The 18,729-nt window shown below is 43.2% G+C and overlaps 1 protein-coding gene across 2 annotated transcripts in view; it reads left to right on the plus strand.

The window, feature by feature from the left end:
• LOC133366782 (serine protease 27-like) overlaps positions 1-18,729 on the plus strand; it is a 29,862-nt gene that overhangs the window by 2,111 nt on the left and 9,022 nt on the right. The window contains exons 1-4 of one of the 2 annotated variants that reach the window (XM_061590266.1): positions 11,707-11,729; positions 13,861-13,887; positions 15,098-15,260; positions 17,954-18,225. In XM_061590266.1, coding sequence (XP_061446250.1) covers positions 13,869-13,887; positions 15,098-15,260; positions 17,954-18,225 — 454 coding nt within the window. In that variant the 5' untranslated portion in view covers positions 11,707-11,729; positions 13,861-13,868. Of the gene's footprint in view, positions 1-11,706; positions 11,730-13,860; positions 13,888-15,097; positions 15,261-17,953; positions 18,226-18,729 lie in introns of those variants that run through there. The other variant, XM_061590265.1, reaches the window with a different exon arrangement.

An 18,729-nucleotide genomic window follows, 5' to 3' on the forward strand; every position in this document is an offset into this window, starting at 1 on the left:
TTATTCTACAGCAGGCACATGTAGCCTCCCACCTAAATTTAAAGCAAAGCTGTCCCTGGCCACATCCACACCAGGCCTTTATTTCACTTTGGACAGTCATGGCTTCTCTCAAAGAATCCTGGGAAGTGTAGTTAGTGAAGGGTCCTGAGAGTTGCTAGGAGATGCCCTGTTCCCCTCATAGAGCTTCAATCAGAATGGCTGACTGTTAAACCACTCTGACCACTGAAGCTCTGTCAGGGGAATAGGAGTTTCCTCTCAGCACCCTTCACAAACTACACTTCCCAGGATTCTTTGGGGGAAGCTATGACTGTCTCACATGAAATCAAAGTCTGGTGTAGGTGTGGCCAGAGCTTGGAAGTAACTATTACAAGTAACGAATTACTTGTAATTCATTAATTTTTTGAGTAACGAGTGGGTAATTCCTTTACATTTTGACTGTAATAGAACTAGAAGTAATTTTACTACTTTTGTGGAGTAATTGTAACATTTCCAGAATTACTTTGGGGCATTACTTGAGGGGGAGCAGGGGAAGTCTTCTGCTCCTCTGATTTGTGGATGAAAATCATGTGCCTCAAACTGGGCTTCTGTGCACTGTCACTCTTTCCTCATGCTCTGTGGATGGGTAGGAGGCGATGAGGGAGGAGGCGCAGAGTGAGATGGGGTGGAGTGGAGAAAACAATTATTTAAAAAAATGGATAGTGGTGGTGAAGAATGGAGTGGAGGGGAAAAGGATCCGGAGGTCAAGAACATGGATAAAGGAGGAGAAAGAGGCAGCAGCAGAACAGAGATAAAGAACTGTGGAGGTGAAAGATGACAACGTGTGTGTGTGTGTGTGTGTGTGTGAGTGAGAGAGTGAGAGAGTGAGAGAGTGAGAGAGTGTGAGAGTGAGTGAGTGAGTGAGAGAGAATACTGTGTTTGCACTTGGCACACAAAGTGGCCTCTACCACCCTCTCTGGCTACTGTGCTGCATTTGCAGTATTTTAACTTTTTTGCATCTCAGGGAAAAATGTTTGCTTGAGTGTTCCTTAGTTGGTGGCAGGGCAGGGTCTGGGAGGTGGTTAAGTGAGAGAGATTATGCTGGCTGGCTGAGTGGGGGGGGGTTGCACTAGGTTTGATGTGCAAAGATCTGAGTAGTAGCCTCAGCCTCCCTCCCCACCACCCTCACCAGTGGAGAGACCACCATTGCTATCTTATGAATAAAAATAATTATTCTACTACCTCTGTATGTGTTTGTTTATTTTTAATGTTGTTTTAGGCTACTTAGATGTGCAGCAGCCAAGGCTGAAATGTAATTGTAGTGATTACTTTGGAGGAAAAGTAAGCAGTTACTTTCAGAGCAATTGTAATTGTAACGATAATTACTACTTTTTTGGGCCATGTAACTGTAATTTATTACTTTTTAAAAGTAATCTTCCAAGCTCTGGGTGTGGCCCCCTGATTAGCCAAGCCAAGCAGCTGTGAGTCTGGCTTTTAGAACACTGACAGTTGGTTTGTACTGAGCATGCCTGACACTATCATTGGGTTCAAGCCAAAATTTATGAAATTAATTAAAAACTAGCCAGGTATTTTTTTAACTGTTAAACTGCAGAAGATGAAGGTCAGAGTATGGGGCAAGGTCAGTAATAAGATTACAGGTACTCTGTGAACATGACTGATTTTTAATGAATATCAACAGATTATGAGAACTCTGACAGAAAAAAGTCCAAAAGGGCTCTCGGGGTTTTTTCTCTCTTTTTAGACTTTGAACTCTCTATTCTCTCTGACGGTTTTGTGTATCGCCATGAAAATTGAGAGTGGTGTTAAGCAAGCGTTTCTGTGTTCAGGACTATACGTTTTGTAAGGTTTTGTTTTGAAATGAGCTTATGGGAAGCATCAGAATGGCATGGGGGTATTTTCAGTTTAACATTGCGGAATGTGAAAAATCCACGCTGGGGGGCTGTATAATACAACTATGGTCATTAGTGTAGTGGCAAATTCAGAAGTGCAGACTCCCTTCATGATAACCACAGCCACGTCCCCTTCTAAGATTATAGAATAATTTGGCCAGGCTTGAATACTGCTTCCTGTTTCTCTGTCACTGTCACCATTTGACTTTGCTTTCTCACTATCAGAGACATTGCTTGAATTACGGAAGAGTCTTCTCAGTGGCTGACTCACCTCCTTTCACTCTGATTGGCTCCAGTCAGCAGAAAAGGACATGGAAGCAAGTTAGAAGACTCTTCTAAGTAGCTAACACACTCCCCTTTCATGTTCATTGGCTCAAAGGATGCAGGAGACATAGGGACCCTGCTGGGACCTGGCTCTCAAAAAAGTAAGGTGTCTAAGATCCCCCGAGACCCTGGGTGACTACACCCCTGCTTATGGTTATTAAACCCAATTAAAGATGCGTGCAAAATTTGAAGATTGGAAGGTATTGCAATGTAACAAACACCTATGCACCTTGCATGTTCACATACCTTAAGATAGGGGCACAAACTCTGAAGCTCTCCAGATGTTGCTGGACTGTTTTCCTCTTCCCTCTCTGGTCTTTTTCCTTTTGTATCATGTCTATTAAATTTACAGGCCACTGTTTTAAATTCTGAACTGGCATGAGAATACTAACAGATTATCTCTCACCGTGCTGTCTGGGGCTGATGGGAGTTGGAGTCCAACAACATCTAGAGAGCCACAGCTTCCTCACTCCTGCCTTAAAAGACATGGAAAAAAGTGTAGTAATTATCTGGCTGAACCTGACGAAAGCTGAAATACTCTATATACTTACCGAAGAATTAGCCACACTGAGCACAGTGTGGCTTAGTTCTCAGTAGACATGCACAGGATTGTAGCGCAAGTGCTACAGTGGTGGGTTTAAAAAGGTCTTCCTAAGTAGGAAAGCTTCACAGTGCTCCAGATGGCTTGGGCAATGGATTTCTGTAGGCAAAAACCAGTACCAGAGCACTGCTAGAAAAGCCCTGAGTGTCCCCCGTCCTGGCTCCTCCTGCTATGGCTGCCACCAGCACCTGGCTTCCTTGGGAGGTGCCAGGGTCCCAGCAACCTGGTAGGGCTCACTGCTGATGCCCTCCAGCTTGACACTCTAAAGCATGACTGCACATGGATCAAACAACTCTTGTGATTTTCCACACTGTCCCCCTACTTAGCATTGTTCTGGGGCATTGTTGGCAATGAAAAAGGGTAGCAGTGTTCGGACCATGGCCACTCAGTGGGTGCTGGTGGCTCCAATGTCAGTGGGGCAGTGAATCCACTCTGGGTTTTAGTCTGAACTTTCAAAGAGATGTCCATGCTGTCCAAACAGATTCACTGCCCCACTGACATTGGAGCCACCAGCATTTACTGTGGCCACTGCAGCCAAATAAGCCCTCTAGGGCCACTGACAGAGGAAGAGGCCAACTGGAGGAAACTTTATTAAGAGGGTCTATCTCACGTATGGAGCTGACTCTGCCTCCTACCTTGCATTATCTTGCATAGGGAAGGGAATTAGGACCATTAGTGCCATAATGACTGTAGAGTACCCCTTGTTTGTATCTGGAAGTTTGTCTTGTATGGTTTTACTCCCCGATAATCTGACCTGGATGCCCCCAGGATGCTTAGAGAGACATTAAAGTATATTGTTTCCCCGAAGAAACCTGGGAACTGCAGTTCACCTCTCATAGAGCTATAATTCCCAGCACCAGGATTCTTTGGGGGAAGTCATGTGCTTAAAATTGTATGGTGTGTGCACGGAGCCTCAGAAGAGGAGATAGTTACCAAAAAGAGTTTATTGCATGCTAAACTCCTTTTGCTAACCATCGACCTTTCTCACGTAACGTAACATGTGTTTAATCCTGCCTGGTGTTTCCTCCTTGTTAGAAGTGGATCGAAAGGAGGTTGCCAACTTTGGAATTGGAACCCAGCAGCAGCATTTTAAGAGCAGTTTGATCAACACCTGGTAGCAGGTGAACAAGGCTGTCTCTATGCCCTGTAAAAACACAAGTTGCTGATTTCGGCATACCCAGCAGCTGTTTCAAGATGCAAGAGCAAGCTAGGCTGGATTGTTTTCTGGCCAGTTGCCAAACTTATGTGCAAATGGGAGCTTAAGAAGGGCTTCATCCTGCTTACATGAGGGGAAGAGCTGTAACTCAGAAGCAGAGCAACTGCATTGTATGCAAAAGGTCCCAGGTGTAGTCCCTGGCATCCCCAGGTAGAACTGGCAATGTCCCTGGTCTGAACCTGGAGAGGCTCCCAGTCAGTTTAGACCAGTGGTTCTTAACCTTTTCCCTTGGATTTCCAAAATATGCTCTTGCACCCCCTGAAAAAATACTGTTCATATTTTATTTTAAAGTGTGTTTTAGACGTGCACATGTGCATGTCATTGAGCCTCGGCTTCATCACTTGCCTGCAGCAGGATGGGGACAGCACGGATGGCTGGCGCCCTTTGAGAGCATAAGCTGCGTTAAGCAGTGTGCACTGATATGCGAGCGTTTCTGTAGCAAACGCAAGTCAGTATAAATGTCTCATTTACTAGTGTGTATTCTAGTGAATTTTAAGGCTGTAATAAGATAAATGACAGTTTTCCAAAATCCTTGGTTGTATAGTTAATTTTCTGCTTCTATTTAAATGAATTTTTATAATCTCTTGAACAACGCCTCACACCCCTAGAAAAAGTGTCTCACACCCTTGGGGGTGCATGCACCCCAGGTTAAGAACCACTGGTTTAGACAGTACTGAACTAGGTGGACCAGACTTGATATAAAGCGGCCTCCTATATTCCTATGAGAAGAAGTGTTCTGTACTACATTGCTGTTTAATTGGAGATATGTAACCCACAGCTAGGAATGGGGGAGAAATTGGTTTGCATTTAAAGCCAAATTTATCAAATTCACGCTTTCTGAAACAATATGAGAACCAAGGGCTCATCTGTATGGTGGTTTACTGTGTGTTTGGTACTACTCATATCTCCTTTAAATTAGCATGGTTCACATTACATTACTGGCAAATGGAAGCTGTCACACAGTTTCCCCCGTGTAAATCCATACTAACCCAATCCACTGATAATATGAAAAGGGAAGAAAAAGATGTATTCACTCTCTTTTTGTAGTGCTTGTAGATGCTTTGCTCTGATGCTTTTAGGTGGGTGTGTCAATCATTCCCCTCTCCATGCTCACTCTCTCCTCCTCCCTTCATTCATTTTATTTCTTGTGGCCCTCCAGAAGTTGCTAGACTCCCATTGGCTCCAATCAACATGGCCAGTGACCAGGCATGATGGAAGTTGTAGTCCAACAACATCTGGAGGGCCACCAATTCCCCATCCTTGGTGTAGACCAACATCTATTGGTGGACTACCAGCCAATATTCAGGAGAACACTTGACACTAACTGGTTGTTGGGATTCTGGCAAGAACACCAGACTACAGGAACCTTGGTTTGATCCAGAAGCGCAGCACTGCACACCTTTTGTTCTTAAGTAAGAGAGTCGCTTAGCACAGATTGATGATGTCTGAAGAGATCTGATGTGTGCATACTCTCAAAACCCTTTTGTAGATTGTGGGGTTCCTTGTGAAAGCAAGCAAGCAAGCAAGCAAGCAAGCAAGCAGCCTGCCTAATCCTGAAATAGAGAATTTGTCACTATTGGTGACCTACTAATTTCATGAATTGCCAGATACATACCTATGGGTGGGACAATTTAGGAAGAGAAGGGTGTGTGAGATTTCTGGGAATGTTACCTGATATTGAAAAAGATTATGGAATAGGCTACTTAAGAACTGCCTGGTTATGCTGAGTACCAGTCTGGGCGGTTTGGCGGATGGGATTAATTGTGTATGGGCTGTGTGCATATGGGGTGGGGATAGCGTGTGTGTGTGTGTGTGTCTAAAAGTGAGCGAGTGAGTGAGTGAGAGAGCGAGGGAGAATCCAGTCTTGAATGATTTAGGGCACAATGGTTATTGAAGAGGGGTTCAGAATAAAGCTGTACCTGCAAAGTTTTTCCTGCAAAAGTTGCCGCATCTGAGGATGCACAAATGTCCTTTCTACCTTTTCTGCACACACACCCAACATCTGTTCTGAGACATTGTACCTCCATTTGGCTGCTGCTTGGTTGGGGGGAAGAGAGAGAGATTGCCAGGGCTAGTTCCTGGTTTGATGGGTCTCTGTGCAAAGTGGGTCCTTGTTGGCTCATTCACCCATCAGTGCGTCCTAGTGGACATCTGATGTGGTAGTAGTGCTTTGAGCAGATCTGGGCCAGATACAAATGCATTAAACAAAGACATTTTATTTGTTTATTTATTACATTTATATCCCACCTTTCCTCCAGGGAGCTCAAGGTGGCATTCATGGTTCTCCTCACTCATCCTCACAACAACCCTGTGAGGTAGGTTAGGCTGAGAGACAGTGGCTGGCCCAAGGCCATCCAGTGACAATAAATACATTGATTTTGTTCTACTTTTAATAGCTTCCCTCCAAGTATGTTGAGAGCTGTAGTTTGGTGAGTCTGTCACTAGAAATCCCCAGCCTCCCTTACAGAATAATAGTTCCCAGGGTTCCCTGTGGGAAACAAAGTGTCTGTCAAACCAGTTTATGTCTGTAGCATCAATAAGTCCACATCAAAGTGGGAAATAGCAATAAACAAATACTTGGGAAAAATGTTTCCATTATATTCATTGGATCAATTTACTGCAAATTGTTATATGACGCAGGCATCCCTTGTTGTGAAACTCTGTTGTGAAGACTGCAAGCCAAAACCTTTTAGTCTGATAAAATGGAAAGTTAATTAGCTAATGATGATTTCTATAATTAGATCTGATAAAACTTCATGTTAGCTTACTGCTCTGTGGCAGGCTGGCTTAATAGCTCAGTGAGCACATGATTGACAAGCTGTAGTTGTAATCATGGGGTTGGGTGAGTGGTTTTTAATGCATACCATGGCATCAGTATAATGAATTCAATCCTAACACTAACTGAAGTAATGAATATTGAACACCAAACCAATTGTGCTAGATATATTTGCTCTTGCTCTTGAACTCATCTGATAAAATTGTGTCAAGATTCAAGCAAAGATTCCACATACGTTTAAATATTTAAATGATTTGCTCCCACTTAGGCCTTCTTAACTTTGCTTTTCCTCTTCTTCCCTTCCCTCGCTCTGTTGTCCCACTGGTGACATCGAGATTGTAAGCTCTTTGGGGCAGGGATCAATCATCTATTTTGTGTTACTCTACGGTGCAGTGTGTTTTGATGGCATGTGTATACCTTATCAATGACAATAGTTTTGAAGTTGGCTTCTTCAGGCAAACCATAGTTAAAACTAACCACGGTTTATTCCAGTATGGATGCAATGATAAACTATGCTTAGCTGTACAAGGAAGCAGATGCTTTTGAATTCCTCCTCGTGACAATGCTGGAGAAGGAGCAGGGAGGTGGGAAAGAAGGGGGAAGTGTGAACCTGAGATTCTTGTAGCACTAAATTAGGGATAGCCAATGTGGTGCCTTCCAGATGTTGGGTGACATCTCCCATTAGTCCCAGCCAGCATGGCCAATAGTAAGGGATGTTGGGAGCTGTTGTCTGATCACAGCTGGTGGATATCATATTGGCTACCCCTGCGCTAAACTCAGTCTCTCTCTTCCTCTCTCCTCTTCCTCAGTGGGTGCTCCTACGTTTTCTTCAGCCCAAAGGAATTCCACATTGGTGCATGCCACAGCCAAGACCTCAAAGGGGTGTGGTGTTCTCAAGATCTACACAACCTTCCAACCTTTCCATTTGTTGGGAGATTTTGTTAGCTTGTAGATCACCTTCAGTAACCCTGTCTTTGGATGTGGCCACACCCTTGACCCTGTCCTAGGGAAGTTCTTGCATCTGTGGCTTTCTTGGGAAATCACTAATCTCACAAAGGGGCACACCCCTATTTCTGCCACTGTAACTTGCAGCACCAAGTCAAGCAAAGCAAAAAACAAACCAGAGAACAAAAACTAAAGCAAGATTCAATAAGTATGAAGAAAGCTAGCTGTGGCTGATGAATGAAAGCATGGATTTACATCTTGTGAAACCCCAGATATTAAGACTGTGAATTTTGACTGTGTGTGTGATATATGTTTGAGCTGCTATGTGATTAGGAATCTCCCTAAATTAATTGCATGATGTTTTGCTTATTGACTGATGACAACTGAATGTTTATGAAGTGCACATCAGGAGAATATTTTTAAAGGAAAAAAACTTGGTGTAAAGATGCATGCATATGTTGGAGGGAGCATAATCTCTGAAGGGGCATCCCCCTTTCTTTCAAACAAAGGCGGGAATGCCTTCTCATGATGTTGACAATCTTTATATAATTACAATAATTGCAAAAAAATTAGCTTAAATGATTAATTGACCAACACTACAATCCTATGTGTGTTTACTCATAAGTAAACCCCACTGAAATAGGGGAGCAATCCTAACTATGGGAAGCCAGTGTAATTTAATTTATTCCAGCTGAAGTTATGGCAGCCTACAGTATGCCAGACGCAAACCCTGTTCAGGAGTGAGACTACTGCTGGTTGAGCTGGCCCAAGCCTGGCAGAGGGAAAACAAGACTGTAAAATAGAGTTTGATTTGCACCGGTGTAAACTTATACAGGTTGCCAGGTCATGTGACTGAAGTGAATGGAGTTAGGATTCAGCATGCCAGAGCAGAACAGAGTTAGGATCTAGTCCTGCCCTTGCTACTCCCCGGAACACCCATTTTTCAGGGTTTATGCTAGCATAAATTATGCTGGTCTCAGCTCAGGTGGCTGAGCAGGGATGAGCAAGTTAAGCAAGCATATCTGCACTTAAGCTGGGATGAGAAAGTTATGCCCGCATAGCCTGGCTGAGCTGGGAACCAGCTGGCTGAGCCACAGAACTGCCAGATCCTAACTTGCTCGTCCCAGCGGATCTTGGGTTTTGATTGTGCCCTTACGCAGATGCAAACATCATAAGTGCCCCCACTTTTGCCACTGTCACAGCTTTCCACTTGCTTGCCCTCTTCCTCTGGGCCAAATCTAGACCATAGTCCAGAAGGAGAGGACAAGGCTTCTTCTCATTGCTGTTGCTCTTCCCACTGCTCATATACTCAGAATGAGGCAGAAAACAGGCAGCAATAACACAGAGAACGAAAGCCAAAGGCTTTCGTATTGGGCCCCCTTCAGGGTGTGGGCCTTGGAATTTGCCCAGCAATCCCAACCCCCCCGTGCTGACCCTGGTGTGGTATGCATTATGTGAAAACAAATTCAACAGGTCAGGTTGGAGGATAGGGATGGAGGACAAGTTTGGTTTGGTTCAGATTTTAATGTGAAGCTACCTAATTAGCACTTTTCTGAAAAAGTATGCAAACTGAAAGACAGCTATCCTTTAAAATTTTCACTGTTCTAAATTTTGTGATGCAAGTCTCCAACCAAATAATGCAGACCAAAACGTATAGATTAGGGGAAAGTGCACATAAAAATGCTTATATTAGAGAAAATGCCATATAAAATGCATTGTATTAGGGGACATTGCATGCAGAAATGGGTATATTGGGCAAAAAGGCATACAAAGATATGTATATCAGGATAAATTTGCACTAAAAATTTCATGAGGACATTAAAAAAAATAGCAACCTGATGCAGAAATGTGGAGAAATGAACTTTTCTCCTGCTAGCTCTTGGTCATGAATCAGTGAAGAAAAAAAAAAGCAGCTACGATAAAGCAACTTAAATCTTCCCTGTTGCTTCAGGCATCCTGCCTGTAATTTATTTGTCAGATTTGGCATTCCTGCCAGATTTTTTTTTTTGCTTGTTTAATTTGTATTTTAAACCTCATCTCTCATGGCCCTTGGCATAACTGAACATGTGCTGAGTAAAAAAACACACATGAAAAAATGAGATACAGCAAAAACTCATTATAATGACACATAAAAAGAGGTCAGCAGCAAACGCAACATAAATAATTCTGTCAAACCTTCTGCTGATGAAACCTCATCTGTACAAAGGAGGTGATCTGTATGGAGGCTTTGGTCCTGAGCTATTTTATGAGCACGGGTCTTAGACAACAATTAGCTCTGCCTGGAGTTTTTGATATTATCGTACAATTAAAACTAGTGCACAGATCAAAGGGGCACTGAACATGATAAGCTTTTGTCATTTAAGGATTTGTTGCAATTGCTAGCAAAATACTCACTAGATGGTGGGAAGGTGTGAGGAAATGTGGTTTACAGAAGGGTGAGTCCATGCATAAAGAACCAATTTTTTCTTTGTCTAAGATTTTGGTGGGCACTTCCCTTCTTCTCCAAGTTCTGCATTGCAATTCAATAATCATGGGCGGAGAAGGGGAACCTGCGGCCCTACTAATGCTGTTGTATTACAACCTCATCATCTCTGACCATAGGCCATGGTGGATGGGGCTGATGGGAGTTGGAGTCCAACAATAACTTGAGGGTCACTGGTTACTCACCCATGATTGAGGGAGTAGCGGTGCTGGTTGTTGCTAGATTCTGTATACTCATGCTCATTTCTGACTGCATGCTTCTGTTAACTATGACATGGCACTTCTCTTAGTGCAGGGCTGGTGTTAGGGGCGGCATGAATGAGCGTCTATCAAAGCTAGAGGTTGGAAGGAATCTGCTTTGATCCACATCTTAATGCAAAGTTGCCTAGTTTGGATTTTCCCACACAATATGCAATCTGAAATGCATCTACCCTTTGAAACGCACACTTCTCTGAATTTTGCAATGTGGTTTCCAATCAGGTAACAGGTACAAAAGTGGATATTTTAGGTGGAAAGTGAACATAAACATATACTGTATGTGATACATCAGTGAAAATAACATATTAGGGGAAATGGCTTAAAATATGTATATATTAGGAAATGTGCAGTAAAAACCTGATGGAATATTCATGATTTTTTAAACAAAAAAATGGGAAATTTTCTCAGTATGAAAGCTGTCCTGGTGAGGAAGGGAGTAAGGTACCTGGGCTTTTCTGCCTGAGACTCCAGGTGCCTTACAGATGTAAAGGAAAAGGCATTATGACAGATAAACAATGGTGATTAAGTTTTATAATGTTTTGAATGGGATTGGTTACATTTTGGATTATGTCAAACAGGAGATTAATTTACAGATGTTCTAAAATTAAAAGTAGCAATTATATTGATTTAGAACGGGTTGGATTGTGTACATTGCTTGTAATAAGAGATTACTGCAATGGGTGGATGTAACTTGATATAAAAAAATAGATCAGTGCTGTGTTCAAAATGAAAGGCATATCCAACTTGAAAAATATACAGTTGTACATATTTCAAACACCTTTTCGAAATAAGATAATTATTCTATTAAAGTGCCTGATTTTCTGGGAGAGGAGAAAAACTCCCCCGCAACAGCTATTCAGGAATTCCAAGTAGAAATCTTTAGCTAAAGATGTGCAACTCAAGCACTATTGTGATGTCTTACTCATCCTACTCACTCATTCACTAATTATATGCCAGAGGCACATGTTAATAAATTCTTCCAAGCTACATGAGAAATGGATTGGATTGTGAAAGACCAACCCAAATTGTCTTTGCATTTTGACAAATTTGTAGGGCAGTACAATATCTCAGAGAGGAGGTCAGGTCTCCTGCTCTCCTTGTGCATTCACTATAGGTGCCCAATTTCCCTGCTTTTTAAAGTTTGATAGAAACATCTGTTGGCTATAGGTATATTCTTAAATCACAAGGTGTTTTTTTTTTTTTTTGCCTCTTAGTGAATTTCTCTGCTTTATAATCCTGGAGGTAAGAAATGGGATCCTGTGCAAGTTTGCTGAGAATGGATTGGGTATTTGTATGCTTATTGGGTTCAGTGGGATTTACTCCTGTGCAATTATGCTTAGGATAGGTGAAACTGATCAAGGGGAGGAGGAGGCGGGAGGGAGGGCAGGGGGGAAGATGCGGGATAGGAACAGGCTGGAGGGGGAGGGAAGGATGAGTACAGGTCTGATCATTTGCATGCTTATTGAGTTCAGTGGAATTTACTCCTATGCAATTATGCTTAGGATAGGTGAAGCTAATCATGGGGGAGGGGATGGAGGGAGGGCTGGAGTGGGGAGAGGAGAAGGAGGGATGGGGAGAGGAGAGAGTGAGGGGAGGAGAGGGGGAGGAGAGGAGGGAGAAGAGAGGTGAGGGGGAAGGGGAGGGGCAGGAGGGAGGGGATAAGAGGGAAGGAGGAGGGGAGAGCAGGTTTGATCATTTGCATGCCTATTGAGTTCAATGCTTAGGATAAGTGAAACTGACCTGGGGAGGGGAAGAGAGGGGAGGAGGAGGGGAGGACATATAGGGGCAGGGAGGGTGGAGGGGAAAGGGGGAGGGGGAGAAGTATGGGGAGGGAGGGGAGGAAATTGGGTGGGTGAGCACTGGGCAGAGGAAAAGCCCCTTTCTTTTCCAAAAGGAAAACAGTTTCATTTTTGGGGGGGTTCCCCCTCTTTTTAAATTAAACAGCAGATACATGTAATCTTCCATCCAAATTTAAACCAAAGCTGACCTTTAGCCAAGCCAAATAGATGTTAGTCTGGTGTTTAGAATATTGACAGTTCGTTCTTACTGAGCATGCCCGAGCTTATCACTGACTCCAATGTTAAATTTCTTAAATTAATTAAAAATCAGCCATGCATTTTTTAAACTTTTGAACTGCTGAAGATGAAGGTCAGAGTATGGGCAAGGTCAGATTATCAGACCACTGACTGAAAAAAGTCCAACAGGGCTCTGGATTTTTTCCCTCTTGTTTTATAGTTTGGACTCTAGATTCTCTCTGGGTGCTTTGTTTATCACTATGAAAACACAGAGGGTTGTTAAGAAAGTGTTTCTGAGTTCAGGATTATAGGTTTTGTAGGATTTTGTTGTGCAATGAGTTTATGGGAAGCATCAGAATGGCATGGAGGTATTTTCAATTTAACATGGCAAAGTGTGAAAAATCCATGCTGGCTATAGTATACAGCCACTCTGGTGGGAGTGGAATCACCCATGTGATTAATCCAGGAAACTTCACCCTGCATCTCATTTGTTCTCATTTTCCCTAAGTGATGTCAGTATATAGCTAAATCTATTTGGTTATAATTGTGTAATGCCTTTAACTTATTCACCACATGATCCCCAATAGAGTGGGTCATCATCATAATTAATGCTGGCAGGAGAAAGAAGTGGCAACTAGAGATAAAAATGGGGCTGAAGCAGTAACTGCCATGGGAAACAATGACACCCAGCAGGATCTGAAGGAGGTGTAAACAGTCACACAATCAAAGTGATTTGGAGTATTTCTGTCTCATTGAAGTATCTATTTTCAAACTGAAAATCAAAATGGAGGGAATATTGGTGCAGTCAGTTACCCCTTCAGACATCTTCTTGGAATGATAACCCGTTGATATCATTTACTTCAGGTTTATGTATCTTTAACTTCCAATCCATTCATTCATTCATTCATTAGATTTATTACAGTCAATTGACCAGCCAAAGAAATTCAGTACAAAAAATACACTAAAACATATTCAAAAACAGTACAAAATAGTACAGGTAAGTTAATTATTTCATGAGGCAATGGATCGATTAGGTCAAAGCTTCCTTACTCATCAGGTCTCTACGTGTATCAATGGCTGCTGTGAAAAAATTCATGACTTTACGGGTTATGGGGGAATTAATATCCGCTAATAGATATTGTGCAAATTTTTTTTTATCTCTGCCTGGAAATTTCTGGAAGAGAGGAATAATAAAATGGCTGCGAAGGCTGGTATAAAACCTGCACTCCAGTAATACGTGTTCTGCTGTCTCAATGGCACCACTGTCACAAGGACAGTAACGTTCGGTCCGAGGGATTCTATAACTTCCAATCCTGGATCACAGTTGTCCTTATTTGTTCCTCTTCTTTCTGTTGCAGGTTTTCAGATGGCCCGTTCCCATCATGGTAAGTTTTCATCTAGCCCAAACACATCATTAAACTTCTTTTTACCTCTTATGCCACATATGGGAGAACTGTGGCCCTCTAGATGTTGTTGGACTCCAACTCCATCAGCCCCAGCAAGCATGACCTGCATTCAGGTCTGAAAAGAGTTAAATTCCAACAACATCTAGAGGGCCACAGGCTGCCCTTCCCAAACCATGGAAGGGTTTCAAGATCATCATCAGCATTTTGAATTGAGCTCAGAAACAAATCGGAAGCCATTGCCATTGTATTAGCAAGGAAAACACATGGACTTGTTAGGTGGACCCTGTTAATATCTGTCCCAATTGGAATAATGATAATAATGATAATAGATCAATCAGTCAATCAATTATTGACATTTATATCCCATCCTTCTTCCCAGAAGGTGCCCAGGGTGGCAACCAAGAGATTAAATTCTAAAAACATCTTAAAATATCTTAAAAACAAAACATCTTAATATATATATTTTTAAAAAATATTTAAAAACTTCTTAAAAAGCAGTTCCAACACAGACACAGACTGGGGTAAGAGAAAGGTTATCCTGTTCAAGGTCAAAAGGCATATTGAAGGCAGGGTGTGGTCTTATACATTTCTTTATAGATTTTGCTTAGGAGAATGGGGAAGTGCAACAAATCTAAGGCTTATGGTGGTGAGGCTGGAGCAGTGGAGAAGGAAGCAGCAATTATTTATTTTATTTATTTATTATTTGATTTATATCCCACCCTTCCTTCCAGTAGGAGCCAAGGGGGGCAAATGAAAGCACTAAGAACACTTTAAAACATCATAAAAACAGACTTTAAAATATACTAAAACAAAATATATTAAAATCTTTTTTAAAAGCTTTAAAAACATCTAAAAAAAGGTTTAAAAACATATTAAAAAGCAATTCCAACACAGATTGTTGAAAGAGGAAGGTCTTCAGTAGGCACCAAAAAGATAACAGAGATGGTGCCTGTCTAATGTTCCATTTATGCACACTTTTCAAAGGCACACAGAGCTCATTGCAGTAGTCTAGATATGATGGAACAAAGACATCTGGATGGCCACGGGGAGAGCGGGATTTTGGACCAGAGTGGGCCTTCGGTCAGATCCAGCTGAGCTCGTCTTATGTTCTTCAGGCATGTGTTTCTTTAGCTAGATCTGCATAAGTTTAAACGCAGGGTAAACCCTCTCTGCTCCTTTCTTTCCCTAGTATGTGGCCGACCAACTGCCCTGAATAGGAATGTTGGGGGTGAGGACTCTGTGGAAGGCGAATGGCCGTGGCAAGTCAGCGTGAGGAAGATGGGCAGGCATATCTGTGGAGGGGCCTTGATCAGCCACGATTGGATTGTGACAGCAGCACATTGCTTCCCGCCGTGAGTAACCTAGAAATGGGTCTTGTGCTCCTGCACACAGCCCTTTGGGGTCTGCGACTCTTACCCACTCTGCCCAGTACCCAGTTTTTCCTGATCTAACTTCTCCTCTTCCTCCAATTTTGCACCCTTCGGTAGGGCAAGCTCTGCCTTTTATTCCCCCCCCTCACTCCTGAATTGCCATTCACACCATGGCAATTAAACAAACTGGATGTGGACCGTTAAAAGGGACTTGCTGCTGAAATCCCAACTTCTCACAGCTCAGGTAGACTGCTCTGGCTCGGCAAACAGAGAAAACAAAAAGAAAGACCTGCATACTGCCACTCTTCAGGGGTGACTCCAGGTCTGAAGGCGCCTCTGCATAGGCCCTCTGGTGAGCCCACTCTTGGTTCAAGTGGGCTGCTACGGTGTGTTGCAGCATTGCCATCAATCTGGATGGGGAACTCAAAGTGGCCCTCTAGGCCTCTCTATCTGGCCCTCAGGACTCTCCCCAGGCTCTACACCCTCCCGAGCCACATCCCTCCCTAGCCCTGTTGCGCACCCCACTTGGATGGTTTTGCCAGGCTGAAATGTGTCCTTGAACTCTGAGAATGCTTCTTGCTTGCCTGGATGTGTGTGTGTGTAGAAACTAGCGTACTGTTGTACAAAGGTAAAATCCATATTTAATAATGTGCCCCCTTGTGCCTCTCACACCACCCACCATTGGCAATTGGTTCCTGGAAGGCTGCCCATTAGAGAATCTGGCCCTCAGGCTGAAAAAGGGTCCCCACCCCTAGCAAAATTGCTGGACACCTTGGAGTTGCCATTGAAATTTCCTAGTATGAACCCAGAGCATTGTGGGAAATTTAAATGACAGCCACCACTGGTGGCCACCATTTCCTACAGTGACTGACAGCAGCCTCCTCTGACCTGGTATACACCAGATGCTGCTGAACTACACCTTCCTTCACCCCTCACCATTGTCCATGCTGGCTGTGGCTGATGGGATGTGTCGTTCAACAATACATGGAGGTTGCCGAGCTGGGGGAGGCTGTCTCAGTGCAACAGTATCTCATTATGAAAAATTAAAATGGTGGCTCTGAGAACCAGATGCCTGACATGGGAGGCTCAGGGCAAACGCCAGTGCAGTGAAGGGTCTTGGGATCAAGCTACTGTTTACTAGTGCCATGCCTAGTTGCTATCCAGTGTCACATATCTCTAATCTTTCCCCCCTTCCTGGCAGAATTTAATGGGTGAATATGCTTTATCTTATTCATTTGTTTTAAAACATTCATACTCCACCTTTCAAAGAATTTCCTAGAGGGGCTTACAAATTAAAAGCACTAAAAGCATCATCACACAATGCAAAACAACAATGTGTAAAAGCAGCAGATGAAAAAACTGGAGTGTGAAGCCTGTAATCGGGAAGTAAGATAAATTAAAATGCTCAGCCATGCCTGTAGCTCAGTGGTAGAACAACTGCATTGCATACAGAAGGTCCCTAGTTCAATCTCTCACATCTCCAGGTAAGGTTGGGAATGTTTGCTGTCTAAAATCCTGGAGAGCTGCTGCCAGCCAATGCAGACAATACTGAGCTAAATGAACCAATGGTCTGACTAGGTATAAGGCAGCTTCCTATGTTCCACCTGGTACCAAGCTACCAGTAAAGTGCGCATGAGGTTAACTACCCAAGGGACAAGGTCATTCCATAAATGGGCTCCACCACAGAAAAGTCCCTGTTCTGAGTTGTCACCTGCTGCACTTCAAATGGGCCACTTAGAGAAGAGCCCAGAAGATACAGGGTCTTTTCAATATATACGCAAGTTCATCTGAAGATGGGCCATCCTTCAGATATTCTTTCCCCAAACCATGTAGGTCTAGATTTCAGGCATGGGGTCAATGTAGGTTATGTCCAGGGGAAAAAAAGTGGTAGTGGAGACTACTGCCCTGGTCCCCTATCTTTCAAAATAACCTCCACCAAATTTCTCCCCCTGGCCATTGTAGTTCCCCACCCAGTATCCCCATTCTTTGGAAACGAGGTTGCATATTTTAATGTATGAATCCATTGCAATTCTGTTCCTAAAATACTTTCAAGGCGAAGATCATGAAGCAGTTTCATATTGCTCTAATGTGCCACAGTATATTAAAGTTTACAAGGTCTTGCAAAGTCTGCTTGCCAGACCCAGGTCTAACAATCAAGCTACTCAAGTTCAGCAGCAGTTATCTTAGTCACTTTGCAAAAAGAGCTGAGATATGGAGATCTGTTTACTTTACAATGGCTTAGCAAAATATATCTTAATGAACTTCCCAGGGACCTGAAGTTTTGCAAGAAGCTCTGATGTGATTTAGCGGCAGAGCTTCTGCAAGGCTTATTTTAATTAGGTTGAAGAGGAACTGTCTGGCAAGATAATTTGTTCTGATCTGCCAAGCTTTGTTTTTGGAAAACATCCCAGCCATAAACCTGAAGCTTCACATACGGTATACTGCCCAGAACAAAGACAGAGTTGTGAGTCAGAAGAAGAAGACCTATGAAATTGAGGTGCTTAGAGTGCAGGTTTGCCCAATGCTGACTCCCTTCTTTAATTATTTATTTAAAAATATACACCCCACCTCCCGCCCTGGTTCTAATAGCGTTCAATACTCTCGGCTAAACTAAGCAAACTGCATGGAATTGCAACAGCATTCCTCAAAGCAATTTTCATTCTATCCTCTTGCAGAGATGGCGATCCCTCCCAATACTCTGTGATGCTGGGGGCCAACAAACTGGAGAACTCCTGGCCCTACACACAGTTAATAGGGGTCGGAGACATAATCAGAAACCCCCGGTATGCAGGGGAGGCCACGAGTGGAGACATCGCTTTGGTGCATCTGGCTCGCCCAGTAAGATTCACCAATTACATCATCCCAATCTGTGTCCCTGCAGCCAATGTGGACTTCCCTGCAGGCATGAAGTGCTGGGTCACTGGCTGGGGAGACATCAGTGAAGGACGTGAGTATTAGGAGAGGTAGTAACAGAATTTCCTTCCTTGTCAGAAAAATGCAAGATGGTAATGGTGATGATAAACCCCTTCCCTTTCTAGAAAGCCTGAGATTGGCCGAGCATACAGTATGCACGTTTGTACTGAAAAAATACTGTGATCGATGGTTACTAGTCATGATGGCTGTATGCTACTTTTAGGGCAGGGGCTGTTGTCCTTCTGTCTTGCTCATGAGCTTACCACAGGCATCTCATTGGCTACTGTAAGAATCAGGATACTGGATAGGGAAGGGCTGTGGCTCAGTGGGAGAGCACCTGGTTTGCATGCAAAAGGTCCCAGGTTCAATCACCAGCATAAATTCTGACAGAAGCATAGATGGGGTGGGTAAAGAGAAATAGGAACTAGCATTAGATTTGGAGGGTGGTAGGTGTGCCATTCTAGGAGCGAAGGCAGGCACCACAGCTGGAATCAGTGCCCTGGCTCCTGTAGGTAGGGATGTCTGTCTGTACACAGGA

Source organism: Rhineura floridana, chromosome 11, assembly GCF_030035675.1.
Source record: "Rhineura floridana isolate rRhiFlo1 chromosome 11, rRhiFlo1.hap2, whole genome shotgun sequence".
NCBI lineage: Eukaryota > Metazoa > Chordata > Lepidosauria > Squamata > Rhineuridae > Rhineura > Rhineura floridana.